The sequence below is a fragment of the Trachypithecus francoisi genome, unplaced genomic scaffold (assembly GCF_009764315.1).
Source record: "Trachypithecus francoisi isolate TF-2019V2 unplaced genomic scaffold, Tfra_2.0 Lachesis_group21, whole genome shotgun sequence".
In the NCBI taxonomy this organism is placed as follows: Eukaryota; Metazoa; Chordata; class Mammalia; order Primates; family Cercopithecidae; genus Trachypithecus; species Trachypithecus francoisi.
In genome coordinates, this window is record NW_022681467.1 from 42,219,502 (window position 1) to 42,239,784 (window position 20,283).

The 20,283-nt window shown below is 45.1% G+C and overlaps 1 protein-coding gene across 1 annotated transcript in view; it reads right to left on the minus strand.

Annotated features, from left to right (window-relative positions):
- SLC13A3 (solute carrier family 13 member 3) overlaps positions 1 to 20,283 on the minus strand; it is a 92,865-nt gene that overhangs the window by 28,593 nt on the left and 43,989 nt on the right. The window contains exons 4-8 of the mRNA XM_033186630.1: positions 12,470 to 12,536; positions 9,637 to 9,822; positions 5,971 to 6,096; positions 2,532 to 2,627; positions 1,428 to 1,532 (exon numbers count right to left, since the gene is read on the minus strand). Coding sequence (XP_033042521.1) covers positions 1,428 to 1,532; positions 2,532 to 2,627; positions 5,971 to 6,096; positions 9,637 to 9,822; positions 12,470 to 12,536 — 580 coding nt within the window. The remainder of the gene's footprint in view (positions 1 to 1,427; positions 1,533 to 2,531; positions 2,628 to 5,970; positions 6,097 to 9,636; positions 9,823 to 12,469; positions 12,537 to 20,283) is intronic.

The following is a 20,283-nucleotide window of genomic DNA, read 5'->3' on the forward strand; positions in this document are numbered from 1 at the left end:
TAAAACTTTATTTGCAGACACTGAAATTTGAATTTCATATAATTTTCGTGCATTACAAGACACTGTCTTTTGATTTTTCCACAGCCATTTAAAAAAATGTAAAAGTCATTCAAAATCAAGTGGCGGACCAGATTTGGCCCAAAAAGACAGGGGCCATCTAGATGATGTTATAACTCCTAACCATTCTCCTCATCTATATTTTTGCCCCCACTACCTATTTCCTAATGAATATAGCTAACAGTTATTGAGTTCTTTCTATGAGCCATTTTAACCACTTGACATATGTTAACTCATTTATCTTTACAACAAGTCAATGAGAAATGTACTATTATAATATCATTTTACAGATTAGGAAACTGAGGCACAGAGAGGTTGAGTAGCTTACAACCCTCCAATGGCTGCCCACTGCTCACAGAAAAAAAAAAAATCAAAATGCATAACATGCCCGAAAATACACTCTAATCTGGCCCTCCCCTACCCTTCCTCACCTACTTCCTTCCCACCAGGCTTTGGTCCCACTGGGCTTTTCTCAGTTTCTCAAACATGCTACGTTTGTTCTGACTCAGGATTCAGTAGACATTCCCAGTGTATTTCCACTGCTTTCACCTGCAGTCTTCCTAAGCTTTGGCTCTTCCCAGAACTGTCCAAAGTCAATGCCCCTGCTCTATTATTTTATAGCATAACCCTTTCACTCTTTCCTTCATAGCACTCATTGCAATGCAGTTATTTTGTTGTCTAACTACTTGCTTTTGTCTGTGTTGCAGCACCCAGCATGCAGCTTAGCACATAATAGGTTCTCAATCAATGTTGATTGAATGAATGAACGATTTGCTCAGTGACGCAGCTCATAAGTGGCAGAGCTAGAATTCTAACCCAGTTTAGTCTGACTCCAAATCCGGAGCTCCCAACACATGAGAAGTCATATTTTATCACCCAAACCTAAACTCTTTTGAGAGTGAAAGAGGGAGCTATTAATAATCATATGGGACAAGGCCGGGCGCGGTGGCTCAAGCCTGTAATCCCAGCACTTTGGGAGGCCGAGACGGGCGGATCACGAGGTCAGGAGATCGAGACCATCCTGGCTAACACAGTGAAACCCTGTCTCTACTAAAAATACAAAAAACTAGCCGGGCGAGATGGCGGGCGCCTGTAGTCCCAGCTACTTGGGAGGCTGAGGCAGGAGAATGGCGTGAACCCGGGAGGCGGAGCTTGCAGTGAGCTGAGATCCGGCCACTGCACTCCAGCCCGGGCGACAAAGCGAGACTCCGCCTCAAAAAAAAAAAAAAAAAAAAAAAAAATCATATGGGACAAGAGATGGAAACTTGGATGCAGGTCTCCCCAGCTACAATGCTGCCTCTCCAGCTGCAGGTGGCCCAGCCCAGAATCCTCCCTGTTGGACTCCTCCCTGTGGGTCCCCAGAGTCTCACCCAGGAGTGAAGAGGCTGGCCCAGCCAGGGATGAACTTCGGGTCCCGGGAGAAGAGGAGGATGGCAAACATGCAGAAAAGGACGAAAACGGCCTGTTCGGCAAACCTGTGGCACAGACATGCAGGCATGATGGTGACCCTGGGTTTCAGGCAGACTGCAGCAGGCACAGGCTCAGGCAGCTGCCCACTGGGAGTGACTGGGCCGGGGATCTGCCTCTGAGAAAGCTGAAGTCATCCACTCCCCAGGGAGTGCCCAGAACAAGGGGAGGGGCACCAATGGACTGTAAATGATTCCTGTCCTAGGACTTCCACGCTCCCTCAGGATCCTTCCTGAGCCTCAAGTCACCCCCTCCCCGAAACCACGTGCTTCATTATCACCAGGAGTTTCCCAGGGTCCTACAGAAAATCAAGAAAGTGAGAAACAGAGACAGAATCCAAAAAGCAGAAAGAAAAACAGACAGAAATGCAGTAGGCAAAGAGAAAGAGGAGCATTCATACGGAGAGAGAGAGAGAGAGAGAGACATAAAAACACACAGTCTGTCTACACTGAGAGGAGAAGACACAGAGAGGGGACAGACCTGGAGAGAGGGTGGGTGGAGGTGGAAAGAGAGGATTCCCAAGAGTTGGAGGAGCTAGTTACCCAATGTACCCATTTCAAAGTCTGGAGAGCAGGGCCCAGAGAGGGTTAGTACCATGCCCAAAGCCAAGAGGACATGAGTGGCACCGCTGGTCCTTGAACACAGGCCTACTGAACCCATTATTTTCACCATATGGAAATGTGAATTAAACAAGGTCCTGGAAGCCACCTGAGATAGTATCAGGTATTCTGTGTACCGGGAGGGAAATGGTGCCTTGGGTGGAAGATAGCAGATCCCACTGTAAGTACATTCTGAGGGGCTTTTTGGTCCTCAGGTTTCTACCCCAGCACCAGGGCAAAAGGTTGACTGTGTAAACCACCTCCCATCCTCCACCTCTAGGCTCCCAGGCCATGGGTCCTGGAATTCCCCTGGAGCTCAGCGCCCATGGGCCCAAGGCCAGGCCAGGAGGAAGCTTTCCTGAGCATTTAAGACTCAGCTCTTTCCTCAACCCAAGGAGCCCCATATACCTGATGGGTCCCAGGTTCTGGTATTCTTCCCGAATTACAGCTCGAGCCCTGTTTTCTGCAGTGGTTCTTATCTCAGATTTATTCTTCCTCCAGCCCCTGAAACAGAAAGTGGGAGGTTAGGAGTGTCCACTGCAGGTATAACTAACTTCTCACCTACAACCACCACCACCACCTGACCAAGTCACATCCTCTCTGTCCGGGAGGCTGCAACTACCTGATGGCTGGTCTCCCTGCAACTGTCTTCCTTTGCTACAGTTGTTCTCCCCACGTACAGCCTGGTTGATCTTTAAAAATGTGAATCTGATCATATGACTCCCAGGCTTAAAATCCATGAGTGGGTCAAACAGGCACATGAATAAACAGAGGAATCAATGGAACAAAGCAGAAAGTCTAGACACAGACTTAGTCACAAGTGAGAATTTAGTCTATGATAAAGTTGCTATCTCAGATTGGTGTGGAAAAGATGGACTATTCAGTAAATGGCATCAGACATATAGATCAATGGAACAGAACTGAGAGCCAAGAAATAAACCCATCCACCTACGGCCAATTGATTTTTGACAGGGGTACCAAGACTGAATAATGGGGGAAGGAATAGCCTTTCAACAAATGGTGCTAGGAAAACTGGATAGCCAAGTGGAAAAGAATGAATCTGGACCCCTACCTCACACTATATACAAAATTAAACCCAAAATGGATTGAAGACCTAAATGTTAGAGCTAAAGCCATAAAACTCTCAGAAGAAAAGGCGGGGTAAATTTCCATACCCTTGGAATAGGAAACAGTTTCTTCAATATGACGTCAAAGCACAAGCCACCAAAGATAGATAAATTTGACTTCATCAAAATAGAAAAATATTGTGTGTCCATAAATGGTGTTAGGACACTGGGTTACCATTTGGGACAAAAATAAAATGAAGTTGAATCCAAACTTCACACTGTACTATAAGAATGAACTCCAAATAGATCAGAAGTTTAAATGTAAAAAATATAACACTAGAAGAAAACGTGATTATTCTTTTATAAGTCCTGTATTAGGAAAACCTTTCTAAGCTGTAATTGAAATTTCAGAAACTATGTGAGAAAAGATTGAAAAAAAATTAAAACAATTCTTTAGAGAGAAAAGCACCATAAGCAAAGCCAAAAGACAAATCAGGAAAAAAATGTAGCTTCTATTGCAGAATAAGCACTCATCTTTCCAAAATATAAAGCGTACCAGAAACTAGTAAGAACAGGACCAACAACCCATTTGAAAAAATGTATAAAAATATGAACACACGGTTTCACAATTCACAGGAAAGAAAATACCAATGAACAAACTTTTCATATGCTTCCAAACCTATGAGAAGTTTCCTAAAGTTACTCTTCATAAAATAAACACAAGTTATTTTTCTCTTATCAGATTGGCAAAAATCCACTTTGCTGCAAGGAAGCAGACACTCTCATATATTGTGCATGGGAGAGGAAACATGTAAAATTTTTATGAAGAATGATTTGACAATATCTATTAAAATAAAAATGTGTTTATTCTCTGACCCAGAAATCCCACTTCTGGAAATGTATCTTATAAAAATTCTTGTTTCCTTTGAGCTAGAGTTGCAAGGTAAAAGAGAAAAAATAAAATAAAAATAAAAAAACAGCTGGGCATGGGTGGCTCATGCCTGTAATCCCAGCTCTTTGGGGGGCCGAGGTGGGTGGATCACCTGAGGTCAGGAGTTTGAGACCACCTGGCCAACAGAGTAAACCCCTATCTCTACCAAAAAAAAAAAAAAAAAAAAAAAAAGCACAAACAATTAGCCAGGCAAGGTGGCAAAAGCCTGTAGTCCCAGCTACTCTGGAGGCTGAGGTAGGAGAATGGCCTGAACCTGGGAGGTGGAGGTTGCACTCCGAGATGGTGCCACTGCACTCCAGCCTGGGTAACAGAATGAGACTTTGTCTAAATAAATAAATAAGTAAATAAATAAAATAGAAAACCAAAATCTGTCAGGGAGGCCTGTCACCAGAAAAAGATATCTATGTCTGCTCATATTTGCTTAAGAAAACTGAAAGATTACACAAGAAACCAATAAAAGTGGATGCTTGTTTGGGAGGATATCGTAGGTGAAGAGGCCCATGGTTGGGAAAAGGGGTTCTCACTGCATACCTCTTAGTGTTGTTTTGATTTTTGAGAACCATATGTATGTGTTGCCTATCCAAATTAACGTAGCCATATTAAAAAGTAATTGAAGTAACCAAAATAAATAAAGGAAAACAAAGTGCCAGTATTATATTTTGGCTAGACATCGTTTCTGGCTCAAGTCTCTGGGTCTGAAGCTTGCTCTTTCTTTGTTTAGAGGTTGATTTGAAAATGTTAGATATTATGGTTTCTTTAGCACCCAACTGAGACTTTCTCCTTAGTGTAAGTAGACTGAGTGATGACAGTTGATAAAGACATATTGCCCATAATATGATTTGGTGTTATTTAATATTTTGTCCTCATGCCTCCCCAAATTATCTTCTGTATCAGGACCCCATAAAACGGGAAACAGTGCACTCCCCTCGTCTCTGGTCAAGAGTGTTTACCTTAAAGACAATACTATTAATAATTAGTAATAATATGTGACATCAACAAAGGGTCTGGGTGTGGCAGGCAGGTCACACCTCTCACTTAATCCTCACATCCCTGGGAGGTCAAGAAAAGAGAATATGGCTAGCATGGTAGCTCACACCTATTATCCCAGAGCTTTGAGAGGCCAAGACAGTAAGGATCGCTTCAGGCCAGAAGTTTGAGACCAGCCTGGGCAATATAGTGAGACCCTGTCTCTACAAAAGATTAAAAAAAAAAAAAAAAATGGCCGGGCGCGGTGGCTCAAGCCTGTAATCCCAGCACTTTGGGAGGCCGAGATGGGCGGATCACGAGGTCAGGAGATCGAGACCATCCTGGCTAACACGGTGAAACCCCGTCTCTACTAAAAATACAAAAAACTAGCCGGGCGACGTGGCAGCCGCCTGTAGTCCCAGCTACTTGGGAGGCTGAGGCAGGTGAATGGCCTAAACCCAGGAGGCGGAGCTTGCAGTGAGCTGAGATCCGGCCACTGCACTCCAGTCTGGGCGGCAGAGCGAGACTCCGTCTCAAAAAAAAAAAAAAAAATTATCCAGGCACAGTAGTACTCGCCTGTAGTCCCAGCTACTTGGGAGTCTGAGGCCAGAGGAACACTTGAACTTGGGAGATTGAGGCTGCAATGAGCTATGATTGTGCCACTGCACCCCAGCCCGGGCATCAGAGCAAGACCCTGTGTGTAAAACTAAATACATACATACATACATACATACATATATAAAAGAAATGAGAATACGACATGAAATAACAATCATCCTCAGTTTTCATAGGCAGATGCTGAGGTTAGAAAGACTACTCCCTGCTTCCCCACTCTATCTGCCAAGAAGAAAATGAGAGGTACCTGAAGCTCAGTCCCCCGTACAGGAAGGAGATCCAGAGCCAGCCTGCCAACAGGAACAACAGCATAAGAGGGAAGGCGAAAATGAACCAGGAGCCGAAATTCACCACGTCACACTGTGGAAAGAAACTGGAGAACAGTGGGAGATGAGAACAGGCCAAGGGCAGCCATGCCCATTTGGGGAGTGGCAGAGGAGACCAGGTGGTACTAGTAGTAGTGGGTCAAGAGGGGAATGAGAGAGTCCCATGGAAGTCTTGGGAACATTGTTTTCCACCTATTCTAATAGAAGCACTCTTTTTTCCTCTTCTTTGGAGGCTGCTGGCTTCTGACCTAATGGGACCAATGGGTGCCCTACAGTCAAAATCTCTGCCCCCTGGAGGCCAGACAGGTACGTGAGTGAGTGAAACAGGACAGGCCGGGCCACGGTGAATTGAAGAGAGCTGTGCTCATTAAAGGGGTAAGCTGCTATTTGCTTCCCCAGGGTTGCCATGCAAGAGTGCAGGGCCAGTAAGCCCAGGTTTGGGTTTTACTTGAAATTATGTGATGTTTAAATGTTGGCAATTCATGAAAATGTTTTTAATGAATGTGGGAGTCAAGCATAACACATCTGCAGGCTGAAACCTTTGCCCTCCTTATTATACATGCTCAAAGACCCTGGGCATTTTGTCCAGGCAGTGGTGATGTCGATGAGTTCTTTCTCTGCTGAACAGTGTCCAATCTCAGTTTTATTAAGACATCATCAAGCCTGAAAGGATGAAGGGCAATAACACTCAGTGCTGGTGAAGATGTGGAAAAACAGGCAGATTCTTGATGTTTGTTAATCAGAATACTCTTTTTCTGGAGAGGGATTTGGTAAAATGCAGTAAGAGTCTTAAAAATGTGCATATCCTTTTATCCAGAAATTCTACTACTAGAAATAAACTTTAAAACAAAAAACCAGAAATGTGGTCAGGAATATAAGTGCTAGATTGAAAAGAGGAAAAGTAAGTTACAGAATGATGTATACAAAAGTATGCGGACACTCATGGACATTTCTAGGTAAATAAATAAGTAAATAAACCAAAACATTAACAGTTATTATATAATAAATAAGCAAACAAAAATATTAATAAACTCTATATAGTGGGATTCTAAGAGGTTTTTATTTCCTCCTTTTTCTCTACTTGTATTTTCTACAATGAATAAGTATACCACTATAATTAGACAAAATAAAAATATTGTTTTAAAAATATTAAAATATCAGCAAGTGTGTGGTCAGTTACATAATTTGTAATAGCAAAATAATAATTATCATAAAATGAAAACAATCTAAATGCTTAGATTAAAGTATATACACCCAAAATAAGATAATTCATAGTCACTAAAAATTATGTTTTCTAAAAATTTTTAATAATAAAATCAGACTATAAAACTGTATTAAGAGCATAGTGGCAAAAACGTTAAATATATACACATTTAATATATGGCCATAGAAAAGTCTAGAAGAAAGTCTTAAAATATCGGCAGTGGGATTGAAGGTATTTCAAACTTCTTCTTCTACATTTTCCAAATGTTCTTTAATGTGCCAATATCATTTTATAATCAGAATAAACCAATAAAATGTATTTTGGCAACACGGGCTAAAGGACCACTCAGGGCAATCACTTCTCCTGTCTCCCAAGGCTTCTCCTGTTCTCAGCTGGAGAATCAAAATCACGTATTACCTAGCATTCCTTTTAAATCCCCTCTTCCTACACCAGAGGGTCTACATTTGAGCCCTTGCGTTGCATAAGATTTGCATGTAATTAACTTGAAATCCTACATTTGATATTTTTACTGTATTTATAGTATATATAATATATTATATACTTAAATATACATAAGATATGTTTTAGAAAATATAAATATGAAATAAACATATAAAAAACATATAATTTCCCCAATTTCATTTCAGGTTGGAACAAAGTCCTACTCTTATCAGGGCAGGCAGGTAGCCTGAAAACGCTTTGACAACAACTGCTCCCCTTCAATTCTCCACATCCCCAACCTAGGCTCTGCTCTCCATCCCCAGAGCCCACATCTTCCTGTCCAGCCCTGGGGATGGGTCCCGGCAAACCCTAACACCAAATGCCTACCTTCCCCCTCCGCAGAACACTAAAGGGCTGAGCCTAGATCCTCCCCACACTGGAAGCAGAATCATCTTTGCTTCTGGTTTTTCTGTCAGTGAGCTAAAACCAGAAGGCACAGCCAGCCTTCTTTAAAGGATAGCGATAAAAAGACATCTAAGGTTTGCAGTAAAACTCAGCGGGCTTAAATCAATTGGTGAAACACACCTACGACTTCTTTTTTTTTTTGGTTGTTTTTCACCTCTCCCAGTTCATGGTTGACAATCACTGGTTTCCATCATCAAATCTTAAAATCAAAGCATTTTGGAATCTGAGAATGTATTGGCAATTCATCTCATCCAGGGGTTAAGGTTTTAAAATCAGCACAAGGCCAAACTCGGGTGTACTAAAATCTCTTATGAAAATACCTGTAATTACTCACTTGTATGTTACTGAGGGTTGCACACATAGCAAACCTCTCTCGGGGAGATGAGCAGGGCCTTCCTTCATCCCCACGTGTTTTTGATTCTTTGGTTAGGCAACAGGTAAAGAAGTCAGCTAGTATTTGCGGCCATGTTGAATATCAAATACTTTTTGGTGCCCTTTGTTGGCCAAATGCTTACATTTGCATTTATGTAAATTAAATGAACCTATGCTACATCTCCACTGCAAGGAATCTTAGAAACCCTGCCTTGGAATCCCGGAACCTAAAAGTCTTAGAGATAGGATCTTGAAATACTGAAGTTTTAAAATCTTGGAAACCAGAGGCTTAAAATAATGGGAGCGGCAAGTTGTGTAGTTGGAGCATCTTTCTCTTATCCTCATGTCCTGACTGGCCACCCAGTCACTGCTGACCACTTCCAGGGGTGGGAGACTTTAGCTCCCAGCAGAGACCACTCCACTGGGGGACTCTGCTTATGGCTGGAAGGCTTCTCTCGGGCCATGACAGCCACAGACCCATGCTTCCTACTGGGTTACTCCTCTGCTGTCACCTTTCCAATGACCCCCATCTCACTTGGAGGAAAAGCTGGAGTCCTTAGACAACACTTACCACTATTACCTTATGTCTTCTCACCTTCCCGTCGCCCCAGGCTCTTTGCCTCCTTGGTATTCCTGCTGGTCCCTGAACCTCCCCAGGAACAGCTCCACCTCCAAGCCCTGTAGGAGCTACTCCCCCGCTGTCGCTGTCGGCAATGCCTTTCCCTCCTGTGTCCACATGGCTCATTCCCTTCTAGGTCTCTGCTCAAATGTCAGCCAATCAGAGAGAACCGGTGTCCCTGACCAACCTACATAAACTTGCACCCCACTCTCCTTACTTCTACTCTCTTTCCCTGCTGTATTTTTTTCCTAACTTATCACACAGATACGTTTTATATTCATTTGCTTTTTCACTTATTGCCTGTCTCTCCCGCCAGAATGGAAGTTCCCCAAGGGCAGGGATCTCACTGGATTTTGTGTATTGCTGTGTTCCCAGAGCCTGGCCCAGAGAAGGCCCTCAATACACATTCCCTGGATGTTGAATGAAGGAGGAAAGAGGAGGGGAGGAGCAGAACCCTCCCTGCTGGTGGGGACTCTTGCTTTCTACCTCTTGAGCTGGCCAAGCAGGATGAGGTTAGGGGCTGTGCCTGTGAGTGTGGCTGTGCCCCCAATGCTGGCTGAGTAGGGGATAGAGATGAGGAAGCCCTTCCAGATGTTCCCACGATATTCATCCTCCTTCCTGGAGTCCGCCAGCAGATCCAGTGGAACCTCCGTCTCCCCAGGGTGGTCTTTGCTTTAAACAAATCCAAAGAGAAGCCATTCAGAACACATGGAGAACACGCCACAGACTGCCCAGGGGCTGGGGAGCTGAGTGATCTTTCTAGAAGGTAATTTGGCACAGGTATCAAAAACCTGTGACAAGGTGCAACTCTACAGTTTAGATATTCTACTCTAAGAATGTATCCTAAAGAAATAGACAAGTGTCTCAGGTGTGGGCACAAGGGAACTCACCATGCCATTAAATATAATTTAAATGAAGAACAGTCTAAATGGCCATCAAAAAGGGGCTGATAATAAAGATGACTCTCTTCCTGGATGGAACACCAATGCAGCTATTAAATGGATGCTTATTAAGATGAAAGTTGTCCATTCACAAACTACGGTGAAAAGATATGTCACAGTACCATTTAGTTTTTTATTGTATAAATACTCATGGGCGTGGTGGCTCACTCCTATAACTCCAACACTTTGGGAGACGAAGGCAAAGGATTGCTTGAGGACAGGAGTTTGAGACCAGCCTGGGCAATATAGTGAGATCCCATCTCTATAAAAAAATTAAAAAATCAGCTGGGCATGGTGGCATGCACCTGTAGTTCCAGCTACCTGGGAGGCTGAGGCAGAAGGGTTGATTGAGCCCAAAAGTTTGAGGCTGTAGTGAGCTATGATTGCCCCACTGCCCTCCAGCCTGGGTGACAGAGTGAGACACTGTCTCTGAAAAAAATTAATAAGTAATAAATAAAAATAAAGAAATAGGCCGGGCGCGGTGGCTCAAGCCTGTAATCCCAGCACTTTGGGAGGCCGAGACGGGTGGATCACGAGGTCAGGAGATTGAGACCATCCTGGCTAACACGGTGAAACCCCGTCTCTACTAAAAAATACAAAAAACTTAGCCGGGCGAGGTGGCGGGCGCCTGTAGTCCCAGCTACCAGGGAGGCTGAGGCAGGAGAATGGTGTAAACCCAGGAGGCGGAGCTTGCAGTGAGCTGAGATCCGGCCATTGCAGTCCAGCCTGGGAGACAGAGCGAGACTCCGTCTCAAAAAAAAAAAAAAAAAAAAAATAGCTATGTTTCATGAATATAAAAATATTTAAAGTCTAGAAATACATGCAAGTTATTTTGATATCTTCCCAGGAGTGGAATTATGTATTTTTTTCTTTTTTATTTTCTGGGTTGTTTTCCTTGTACAGTTAAAGAGTTTTGGGAAATAATGACATTAAGAATTTTTAAGTATATAATTAAAAGATCATAATGTTGGCGTTATTGAGGCCAACATTACGGCATTATATGATGTCCACTATTCTCCATTAAGTAAAATAGGCATTTGAAAACAGACGGAAATGAAGGAAAAAAAGTGAAATAGCAGGTTACAAAACAGCATATATAGCATTATCAATTTTATTTTATTTTGTTTTTATTTATTTATTTATTTGAGACAGAGCTTCACTCTTGTCACCCAGGCTAGAGTGCAATGGCGTGATCTCAGCTCACTGCTACCTCTGCCTCCCGGGTTCAAGCGATTCTCCTGCCTCAGCCTCCCGAGTAACTGAGATTCTCCAGCCACACTGGCTTCCTGGCTGCTCTTTGACCTCTCAGGAGCTTTGCATGTGCTGGTCCACATGCTGAGAACACTCTTCCCATGGATACCCTCACCACTCCCCACCTCTTGCAGAGATTTGCTAAAGCACAACCTTCTTGTGAGGACTTCCCTGACTACTCACATTCAAACTGCCCCTTCCCATTTACCAGCTCGCCTCCCCTACCCTCTTTCCTGCTTTGATCTCTCTCCAAAGCTTATCCACCACCCAACAAACCATGGATTATAGTCACTTATCCGTTTCTTGCCACTAGAATGTAAACCCATAAGGGCTGGGCTTTCTGTCTGTTCCTTGCTGTATCTCCATCCCTAGAATAGTGCCTGGCTCATCGTAAGCTCTGAATAAATATTTGCTGAATGAATGAAATAGACCGGATCAATGCCCAGCACTGTCTTGAGCAGATTGCTTGGCTCCCACTTGTGTCATCACTGTTAAATTGAGATCACAATGCCATAATAACAAGTGCTAACATCTGGACATGTAAGGTCCAGCCAACCTGCTCTATCTACATTATCTCATTATCTCACACAGCCAGTATGGAGCAGAGCCAGAGTTCCAAGTCAGGTGTTTGTGACTCCAAATCCTATGATCTTAACTACATTGCCATAATGCAAAGGATACTCTAGACTAAATGCGATTTCAACACCAATGTGAAGATGCTTTCTAAGTCATGTAGGGTGAAGGGCTGTTATTGTTTTATAAGGTATTTTTTCGTCTGTATGGACTGTTAACCCCGCCTGCACCCCTCTCCTCCTTGTGTCATGCAGTTTGTGCTATCTTGCTCTTTCAGATCTCTTCTTTCAAGAGGAAAGTACCTGTGATCCTCAATCTCACCAGATCTTTAGGGATTTAATATATTGCCCTACCCTTTCCATGTCTGCATTTTTTTAAAGGAGGCTGTTGAGGTTAATGTTTAAGCCACAGAGATGAATGGTGGAAACTTAGGCATTAGGTCATTTGGAGAAAAATTTAGGGATGGGAGGAAAATGATTTGCAGTATTGAATTTTTGTTCATTGTCTCCTTGAATCAAGCACTGTCTCCTCTACAAATTTCACCAATAACTTACGCTTCTGTGCTGGCGAGAAACTGCATCTCCGTGGGCACAGTGTGTAGGCCGTTTCTCCGCACAGCAGCTAGGAGGAAAGAGCATGATGTCTTTAGCGTAATGTAGTGAATGGAACAGGAGTATCCCAAATCTCGTGAAGTTAGTCAAGAATGCTTTCTTTGTCAAGGATCCTATACTATTCACTGAATCAAAAGACAAAGACAGAGAGAGGAAGAAGAGAGAGAGGAAGGAGAGAGAGGAAGGGAGGAAGAGGGAGGGAGGGAGAGAGGGAGGGAGGGAGAGAGGGAGGGAGGGAGAGAGGAAGGAAGGAAGGAAGGAAAGAAGGAAGGAAGAGGAAAGGAAGGAGGGAGGGAATGAAAGAAAGAAAGAAAAGAAAAGAAAGAGAAAAGAAAGAAAGAGAAAGAAAGAGAAAGGAAGGAAGGAAGGGGAAGGAAGGGAGAGAAAGAAAGAAAGAATGAAAGAAGGAAGGAAGGAAGGAAAGAAAGAGAAAGAAAGAAAGAGAGAGAAAGAGAGAAAGAGAGGGAAAGGAAAGGAAGGGGAGGGGAGGGGAGGAGAGGGGAGGAGAGGAGAGGAGAGGAGAGGAGAGGAGAGGAGAGGAAAGGAAAGGAGACGAAAGGAAAGGGAAAGGAAAGGAAAGGAAAGGAAAAAGAAAAATCATTCAGCATTTTATCCTCCTGTCCTACCATCCATACGTGAAGATGTGCCCAGGCCTGTTGGTAGGGGTTTAGCTGCAGGGCTGCTTGACAATCCATAACTCAAGCCTAGGCTTACCTGAGCAGCCACTGCCAAAGTTGTGAAAGGCCAGCTATGAATGGTAATGAATCATCAATGTGTTGGATGACCCCAATTGTCCATTCATTCATTCATTCATCCAAAAAGTATTTATTGAGCACCTACTATGTGTTATTGACTATGTTCTCAGGGTACTCTGTGAACAATATAGAACAAGGCCCCTGGCTTCCATGGAGGTCATACTCTAGAAGGGGAGACAGGCAATAAACGAATAAAGAAAATTTTAGGTAGGGACAAATGTATGGAGGAAATAGAACTGGGCAATGTGACTGGAACGTAGAGAGGCGAGTAGGTGGGCTCTCTCTTCAACAGAGAAGACACTGTGTGCTGATGGCATCAGATCTGAGACCTCAAGGATAAAATGGAATCTATCCTATGAAGAGCCCTGGGAAGAGGGTGCAAGGAAACAGGAACAACAAGCACAAAGGCCTGGCAGCAAGGAGGCGCTTGGCTGAGATGAAGAACTGAGGAAGCCCCACGTGCTGGGAAAGAGGTGTATAGGAAAAGCCTAGGGGAGATGGGGGATGGGGACGGAGTGGGCAAAGGCCAATGGGAACTAAATCAGGGATGGGGACCTGCTGCAGGATTTAATGCCCAAGACAATATGATTTACATTTTGCAAACATCTCTGGGCCTGGTCCGAGAGAATGGATGTAGGGAAGGGGCAAAAATGGAAATTGGGAGCCCAGTTCTGGATCTCTTACATTTTCCATCTAAGATGATGGTGGCTGGATTTGGCTGGATTTGGCTGGTGATCACAGAGACCCTGAGAGTAATAAGTGGTGGATGTGTTTCAGCTATTTTGAGATAAGAGCTTGGTGCAACTTGGAACCCAGAGCCCAACTGGGGCACATGAACCCTAGCCAACTGATCCATTAGCAATCGCTGTGGAGCACCTCCCATGTACCTGGTGCTGAGTGACGAAAGATGAAAGTCCATGTCCTCATGGAGCTGATATCCGGTGGGGGAGACAGACCACACATGACTAAGTAACATACGCAGTATGTCAAATGAAGACGCATGCCATGCGAGGCAGGGAAGGAGCCAGGCATCCTTGGGTAAGACACCAAGGCTCAAAGAGAGTCTGATAGAGAAGGAAAATTTGACTTTGAACCAAGACCTGAAGGTAAGGGGGTGAGCCATGCAAACATCTGGGGCAAGAAAGAGCAGGTGCAAAGGCCCTGGGGTGGGAGCATACCCAGGAAGCAAAGGGGAGGCCAGTGGGGCTGCAGGGGCCTAAGGGAGGAGAAGAGTAAGAGGAGGCAAGGTAAGAGAAGTGGCAGGGGGTAGAGGTGGTAGGAAGTGGGTGGGATCATGCAGGGATCTCAGAGCTCACAGGAAGGACTATGGCTTCTCCTCTGAGTCATGTGGGAACTAGGGTAGCATTTGAGCAGAGGAGGCTCAGGACAGGAGCTGACTTTGTTTTTAAAGTTATTTCTCTGGTCGAGTGTGTGGTGGTTCATGCCTATGATCCATTACTCAGGAGGCTGAGGCAGGAGGATTGCTTGAGCCCAGGAGTTTGAAACCAGCCTGGGCCAGATAGTGAGACCCCATCTCTAAAAAACATTTTCTAAGAAGTTAGCTGGGCGTGGTGGTGCATGCCTGTAGTCCCAACTACTCCAGAGGCTGAGGTGGAGGATCAGTTGAGCCCAGGAGTTGGAGGCTGCAGTGAGGTATAATCATGTCACTGCACTCCAGCTTGGGTGAGACAGAGAAAGACCTTGTCTCTTAAAACAAACACACAAAAATTATAAAATTATTGCTCTGTTTGATAGACCAGACTCCCCAGCAGCCTTAGACAGTGTTTTGGGGAAAAGAAAATTAGGATGAATTAAATGTTCTTACAGCTACAACCACCACTAAGAGTAAAATAACCCACCCCTGGAAGTTGGGTGTGTGGCTGGTGGCCAAACACATCAGTCTTGGGTTCAAATCCTAGTTCCATCACTCACTATCTGACTTCAGGTCAGTGGTTCCCAGCGAGGGCCAATTCTGTACCCAAAGGATGTTGGGCAATGTCTGGGGGCATTTTTGGTTATCCCAACTTGGTTGGAAGGGCAAAGTACCACTGGCATCTATTAGTTAGAGACCAGAAATGCTGCTAAACATCTTGCAACACACAGGTCAGCCCACCCCAGCAAAGAATTATCCCACCCAAATGTCACTGGTAATGAAGTTGAGAAACCCTGGTTAGGGTATATCCCTTAATCTCCCTATACCTCAGTTCTTTAATTTATAAGATGGAAGTAACTGCTTTAGGATTGTCATGAAGATTAAAGAGTTAATCTACTGCCGGGTGCAGTGGCTCATGCCTGTAATCCCAGCACTTTGGGAAGCTGAGGTGGGCGGATCACCTGAGGCTGGGAGTTCAAGACCAGCCTGACCAACATGGAGAAACCCTGTCTCTACCAAAAATGCAAAATTAGCTGGGCATGGTGGTGCATGGGTGTTATCCCAGCTACTGGGGAGGCTGAGACAGGAGAATTGCTTGAACCTGGGAGGCGGAGGTTGCAGTGAGCCAAGATAGCACCACTACACTCTAGCCTAGGCAACAAGAGCGAAATTCCGTCTCAAAACAAACAAACAAAAAAACAAAACAAAACAAAAAACAAGAGTTAACCTATTAAAAGCAGGGATCAGCAAAATTCTGTAAAAAGCCAGATAGTAAACTCTTTAGGTTTTGGGGGGCCATGAGGTCTCTGTCAAAACAACATATCTCTGCCCCAGGAGCAGAAAATCAGCCACAGACAACACATCAATGCTTGATTGTGGCTAAACTTTTATTTGAGGGACATCAAAAAACAATTTTTGTTTTTCTGAGACAGGGTCTCGCTCTATTGCCCAGGCTGGAAGGCAATGGCACGATTTCAGCTCACAACAGCCTCGATATCCTGGGCTCAAGTGATCCTCCCACCTCAGTCTCCCAAGTAGCTGGGGCCACAGGCATGTGCCACCATGCCCAGCTAATTGTTGTGGTTTTTTTTTTGTTTGCTTGTTTGTTTTTGTAAAAGGGAGGTCTTGCTCTGTTGCCCAGGCTGGTCTCTAACTCTGGGGCTCAAGCAATCCTCTCACCTCGGCCTCCCAAAGTGCTGAGATTACAGACGTGAGCAACCACGCCTGGGCTGAAATTTGAATATCATATAATTTTTCACGTCACAAAATATTTTTCTTCTTTTGATTTATTTCAACCACGTAAAAATACGAAAACGACTCTTAGCTCCCAGGCTGTATAAAAAACAAGCAGTAGGCTGGATGTGAAGGGCCACAGTTTACCAATCTTGATATAAAGACTTCAACAGAGCTGGGTAGTCCCAGCTACTCAAGAGGCTGAGCGGGGAGGATTGCTTGAGCTGGGGAGGTCAAGGTTGCAGTGAGCCGTGATCATGCCACTGCACTCCATCCTGGGTGACAGAGCAAGACCCCATCTCAAAAAAATAAAATAAAATAAAATAAAATAAAATAAAATAAAATAATTAAAAAAGACAAAGAATTTAACAGGAAGCTGAGTACTAGCAAAAGTTCAGTAAATGTGGGTTACCATTGAGAAAGAAGAAAACAGAGCGTACGGAATGATTCTGACACTCAGAGCCAGGTTACTTTGTTCTCCTGTTGGACTTCCACAATCTAACAGAACACTGACCTCAGACAAAGGCACTCTGAGACTATGCAAGTCCACTTCATAATCTTGTCTAAGGGCAAGATGGTTGTGACACCCTCAAAATCCCAACATCCCCCTCTCTTGCTAAATGAGTTACTTCTCCTTCCTTACCCAGCTCAGAATTGCCTCTGGTCTCTCTCAGTGCCCAACCTCCAGCCCAGATCTTGTCCTGGGTTCCTTTTAATACCCTCTTCCTGAGACACTCAGGGTAGCTCATGGCATGTGCGCCCCACCCCCTCACTGCTGCTGTAAATGATAACTCAGCTTGTTTCATTACTAGTGTATTCCTGGGGTCTTTGGTGAAGGCCATTGACACTCTTTAGGAACCCAAGCAAGACACAAAAGAAGTTTGATTTTTTTTCTTTTTCACATGGGATTTTCCTTCACATGGAAGTCAGGCCACATACACAGCCATGTGGACATTCCTTGTCTCGCCTGTGGCTTGGGGAGGTCTCCTCCCCACCACAGGCTGCTGTAGCCCGTTGGTACTGAGGGAACAGGATTTCCTGGTGGCTGACTGTGTCATTTTTCCTGTGCCTGGAGCTGGCCCTGTGGACCTCCTGTGGGGGCCTGAAGGTGAAAGTTGAGTCAGCTGCCCTGGGCCATAGGAATAAGGGCCAATGGGCACAAGTGCTGGGAACAGGTCCACATGCCACGCACGAGGCCAGGGTCCGGGGCACTGAAGTAGGAAGCGAGGGACTATTAATAGCACACTAAGGTTGGGGGCAAAGTTGTTCCCAGGGGATGGCCAGAGAGTAAGAACTCTGACTTGGTGACCCTAGGCCCCACCATCTCTAGCTCACTCTACCCTCTTCCCACCTGGGTGCTGTGCAGGTGATTCCTTTATGCAGTCAGGGTGGACAGCAACTTGTCTGAGGTTACAGATAGGGAAACTGAGCTCACCAGTGTGCCACAGCCCCCATCTGACCCCGTTTGCTCTGCATCTGAGTTGAAGAGCCCTGATAAGAGATTGCATGTGCTATAAATAAGGCAGTCGGCCGGGCGCGGTGGCTCAAGCCTGTAATCCCAGCACTTTGGGAGGCCGAGACGGGCGGATCACGAGGTCAGGAGATCGAGACCATCCTGGCTAACACGGTGAAACCCCGTCTCTACTAAAAATACAAAAACTAGCCGGGCGAGGTGGCGGGCGCCTGTAGTCCCAGCTACTCGGGAGGCTGAGGCAGGAGAATGGCGTAAACCCGGGAGGCGGAGCTTGCAGTGAGCTGAGATCTGGCCACTGCACTCCAGTCCGGGCGACAGAGCGAGACTCCGCCTCAAAAAAATAAATAAATAAATAAATAAATAAATAAGGCAGTGAAGGGTATTTGTACACGCAGAACTCTAGACAGTAATTTGCTTTATCATGTAAGATCAGGAAGGAGTTTTGCTTTTTCCTTACGGAGACTAGCAAGGTAAAAAATGTTAATACCAGGGATTTCCTGATGATGATGATGATGACGATGATGATGGTAAAGTCAAGAAGATGAAACTGGAAAACCTGGTGCTGAGTGGCGCTCTTAGGCATTTACACAGGATCCACCCCTGTGCTTCCTGTGACCTCAGTGACCCAAAAGACCACGTGGAAACAGGCCAGTGGGGCAAAGTCCCCAGAGAGACTTCTCTGGGTTCAGAAATTGCCAGTTGATTAGAAGCGTGATGCTTCTGTAGGGTCCTATTCACATCATACCGACCCTTGAGTTTGTGTCAGGCCAGGGGACTGAGAACTTCCACATTTATGATCTTACAGCTGTCTCCAAGCAGCCTTAGAGAGCCATGCAAAGTTTATTCCCTTCCTCTTGACAACTGGGGAAACTGAGGCCCAGAGAGATGGGCTAAAGTTGGGATCAAGAGGACCCAATGGGTCAGTGGCAGAGTCAGGATTATACCCAGAACTTTGGATCTCCCACCCCCTGAACCTTGGTCCATTTCCAAGGCACCCACCTGGCACTTAGCAGGTCTGACGTGAAACTGATAACTCTAGTCTAGCCTCCCTGGTATGACTAAGATGTTCTTTTTTTTTTTTTTTTTGAGACGGAGTCTCGCTCTGTCGCCCAGGCTGGAGTGCAGTGGCCGGATCTCAGCTCACCGCAAGCTCCGCCTCCCGGGTTTACGCCATTCTCCTGCCTCAGCCTCCCGAGCTCCCGAGTAGCTGGGACTACAGGCGCCCGCCACCTCGCCCGGCTAGTTTTTTGTATTTTTTAGTAGAGACGGGGTTTCACCATGTTAGCCAGGATGGTCTCGATCTCCTGACCTCGTGATCTGCCTGTCTCGGCCTCCCAAAGTGCTGGGATTACAGGCTTGAGCCACCGCGCCCGGCCGACTAAGATGTTCTTAAAGTTTGACACGAAGGGGGCCCTCAGGAAAGAGTTCTTGTGTCAAATTAGGTAAACAGCACTCCAGGGAAGGTCAAAAGCCCCCAAGTGAAGCAGGCTTATGTCCATTTATTCATTTAGCACTCATGCCAGCCTAGGTCGTGAGGATTATTATCCCCGTTTTAGGTTTGAGGAAACTGAGGCATAGAACAGTTAGTTCAATGGTCTATTTGTGTATTCATTAATTCTACACATTTACTGAACATCTACTATGTACCAACAGTGTCTTAGGTGCACAAGACTGCACTAGTGAAGATTCACGACAATGAGAAAGATTGATAGGCCTTTCACGGAGCTTGGAGTCTATGGAGGAGACAGATTGTAAACCAGGAAGCAAATCAATCCTGCTCAAGTAGGAGGGGAAATGCCAAGGTGCATCGAGGTAGAAGGTCTTATTACCTGTGCCTCCAATGCCTGGAAGTCTCATAGGTAGTTTTTAATACAACTGCCATATATTAACCACTTCCTATGTACCTGGCTCTTGTTTCTCACGTAAGAGGCAGCGTTCTTGTTTTACAGATGAGGAAAGTTGCAGAAGGTGGGTTAGCTTATGGATGAAGACAACGCTTCACCCAACATTAAAGACCCTTGTGTTGTGAAGGGTGGTATCCTGGGCCTTCCTATAAAAGAAAGATGTAGATGGCAAGCTAGCTGTCTATGGACAGAAAAAAGGAGGCGAAAGAGTTTAGATTCAAAAGCCAGGTGGAGGGCCAGATGAAGTGGTTCATGCCTGTAATCCCAGTGCTCCGGGAGGCCAAGGCTAGAGGATCACTTGAGCCCGCGAGTTTGAGGCTGCAGCGAGCTGATTGCACCACTGCACTCCAGCCTAGGAGACAGAGGAAGACCCTGTCTCTAGAAAACAAAAACAAAATCCAGGTGGGTCCCTTACTGGCCAAGGGACATTGGGCCAATCATGGCTGTGAGCTTCAGTTTCCTCCTCTGTAAAATGGGCATGCTAATAGTGCCTCCCCACAGGGCTGTGATGGAGGACC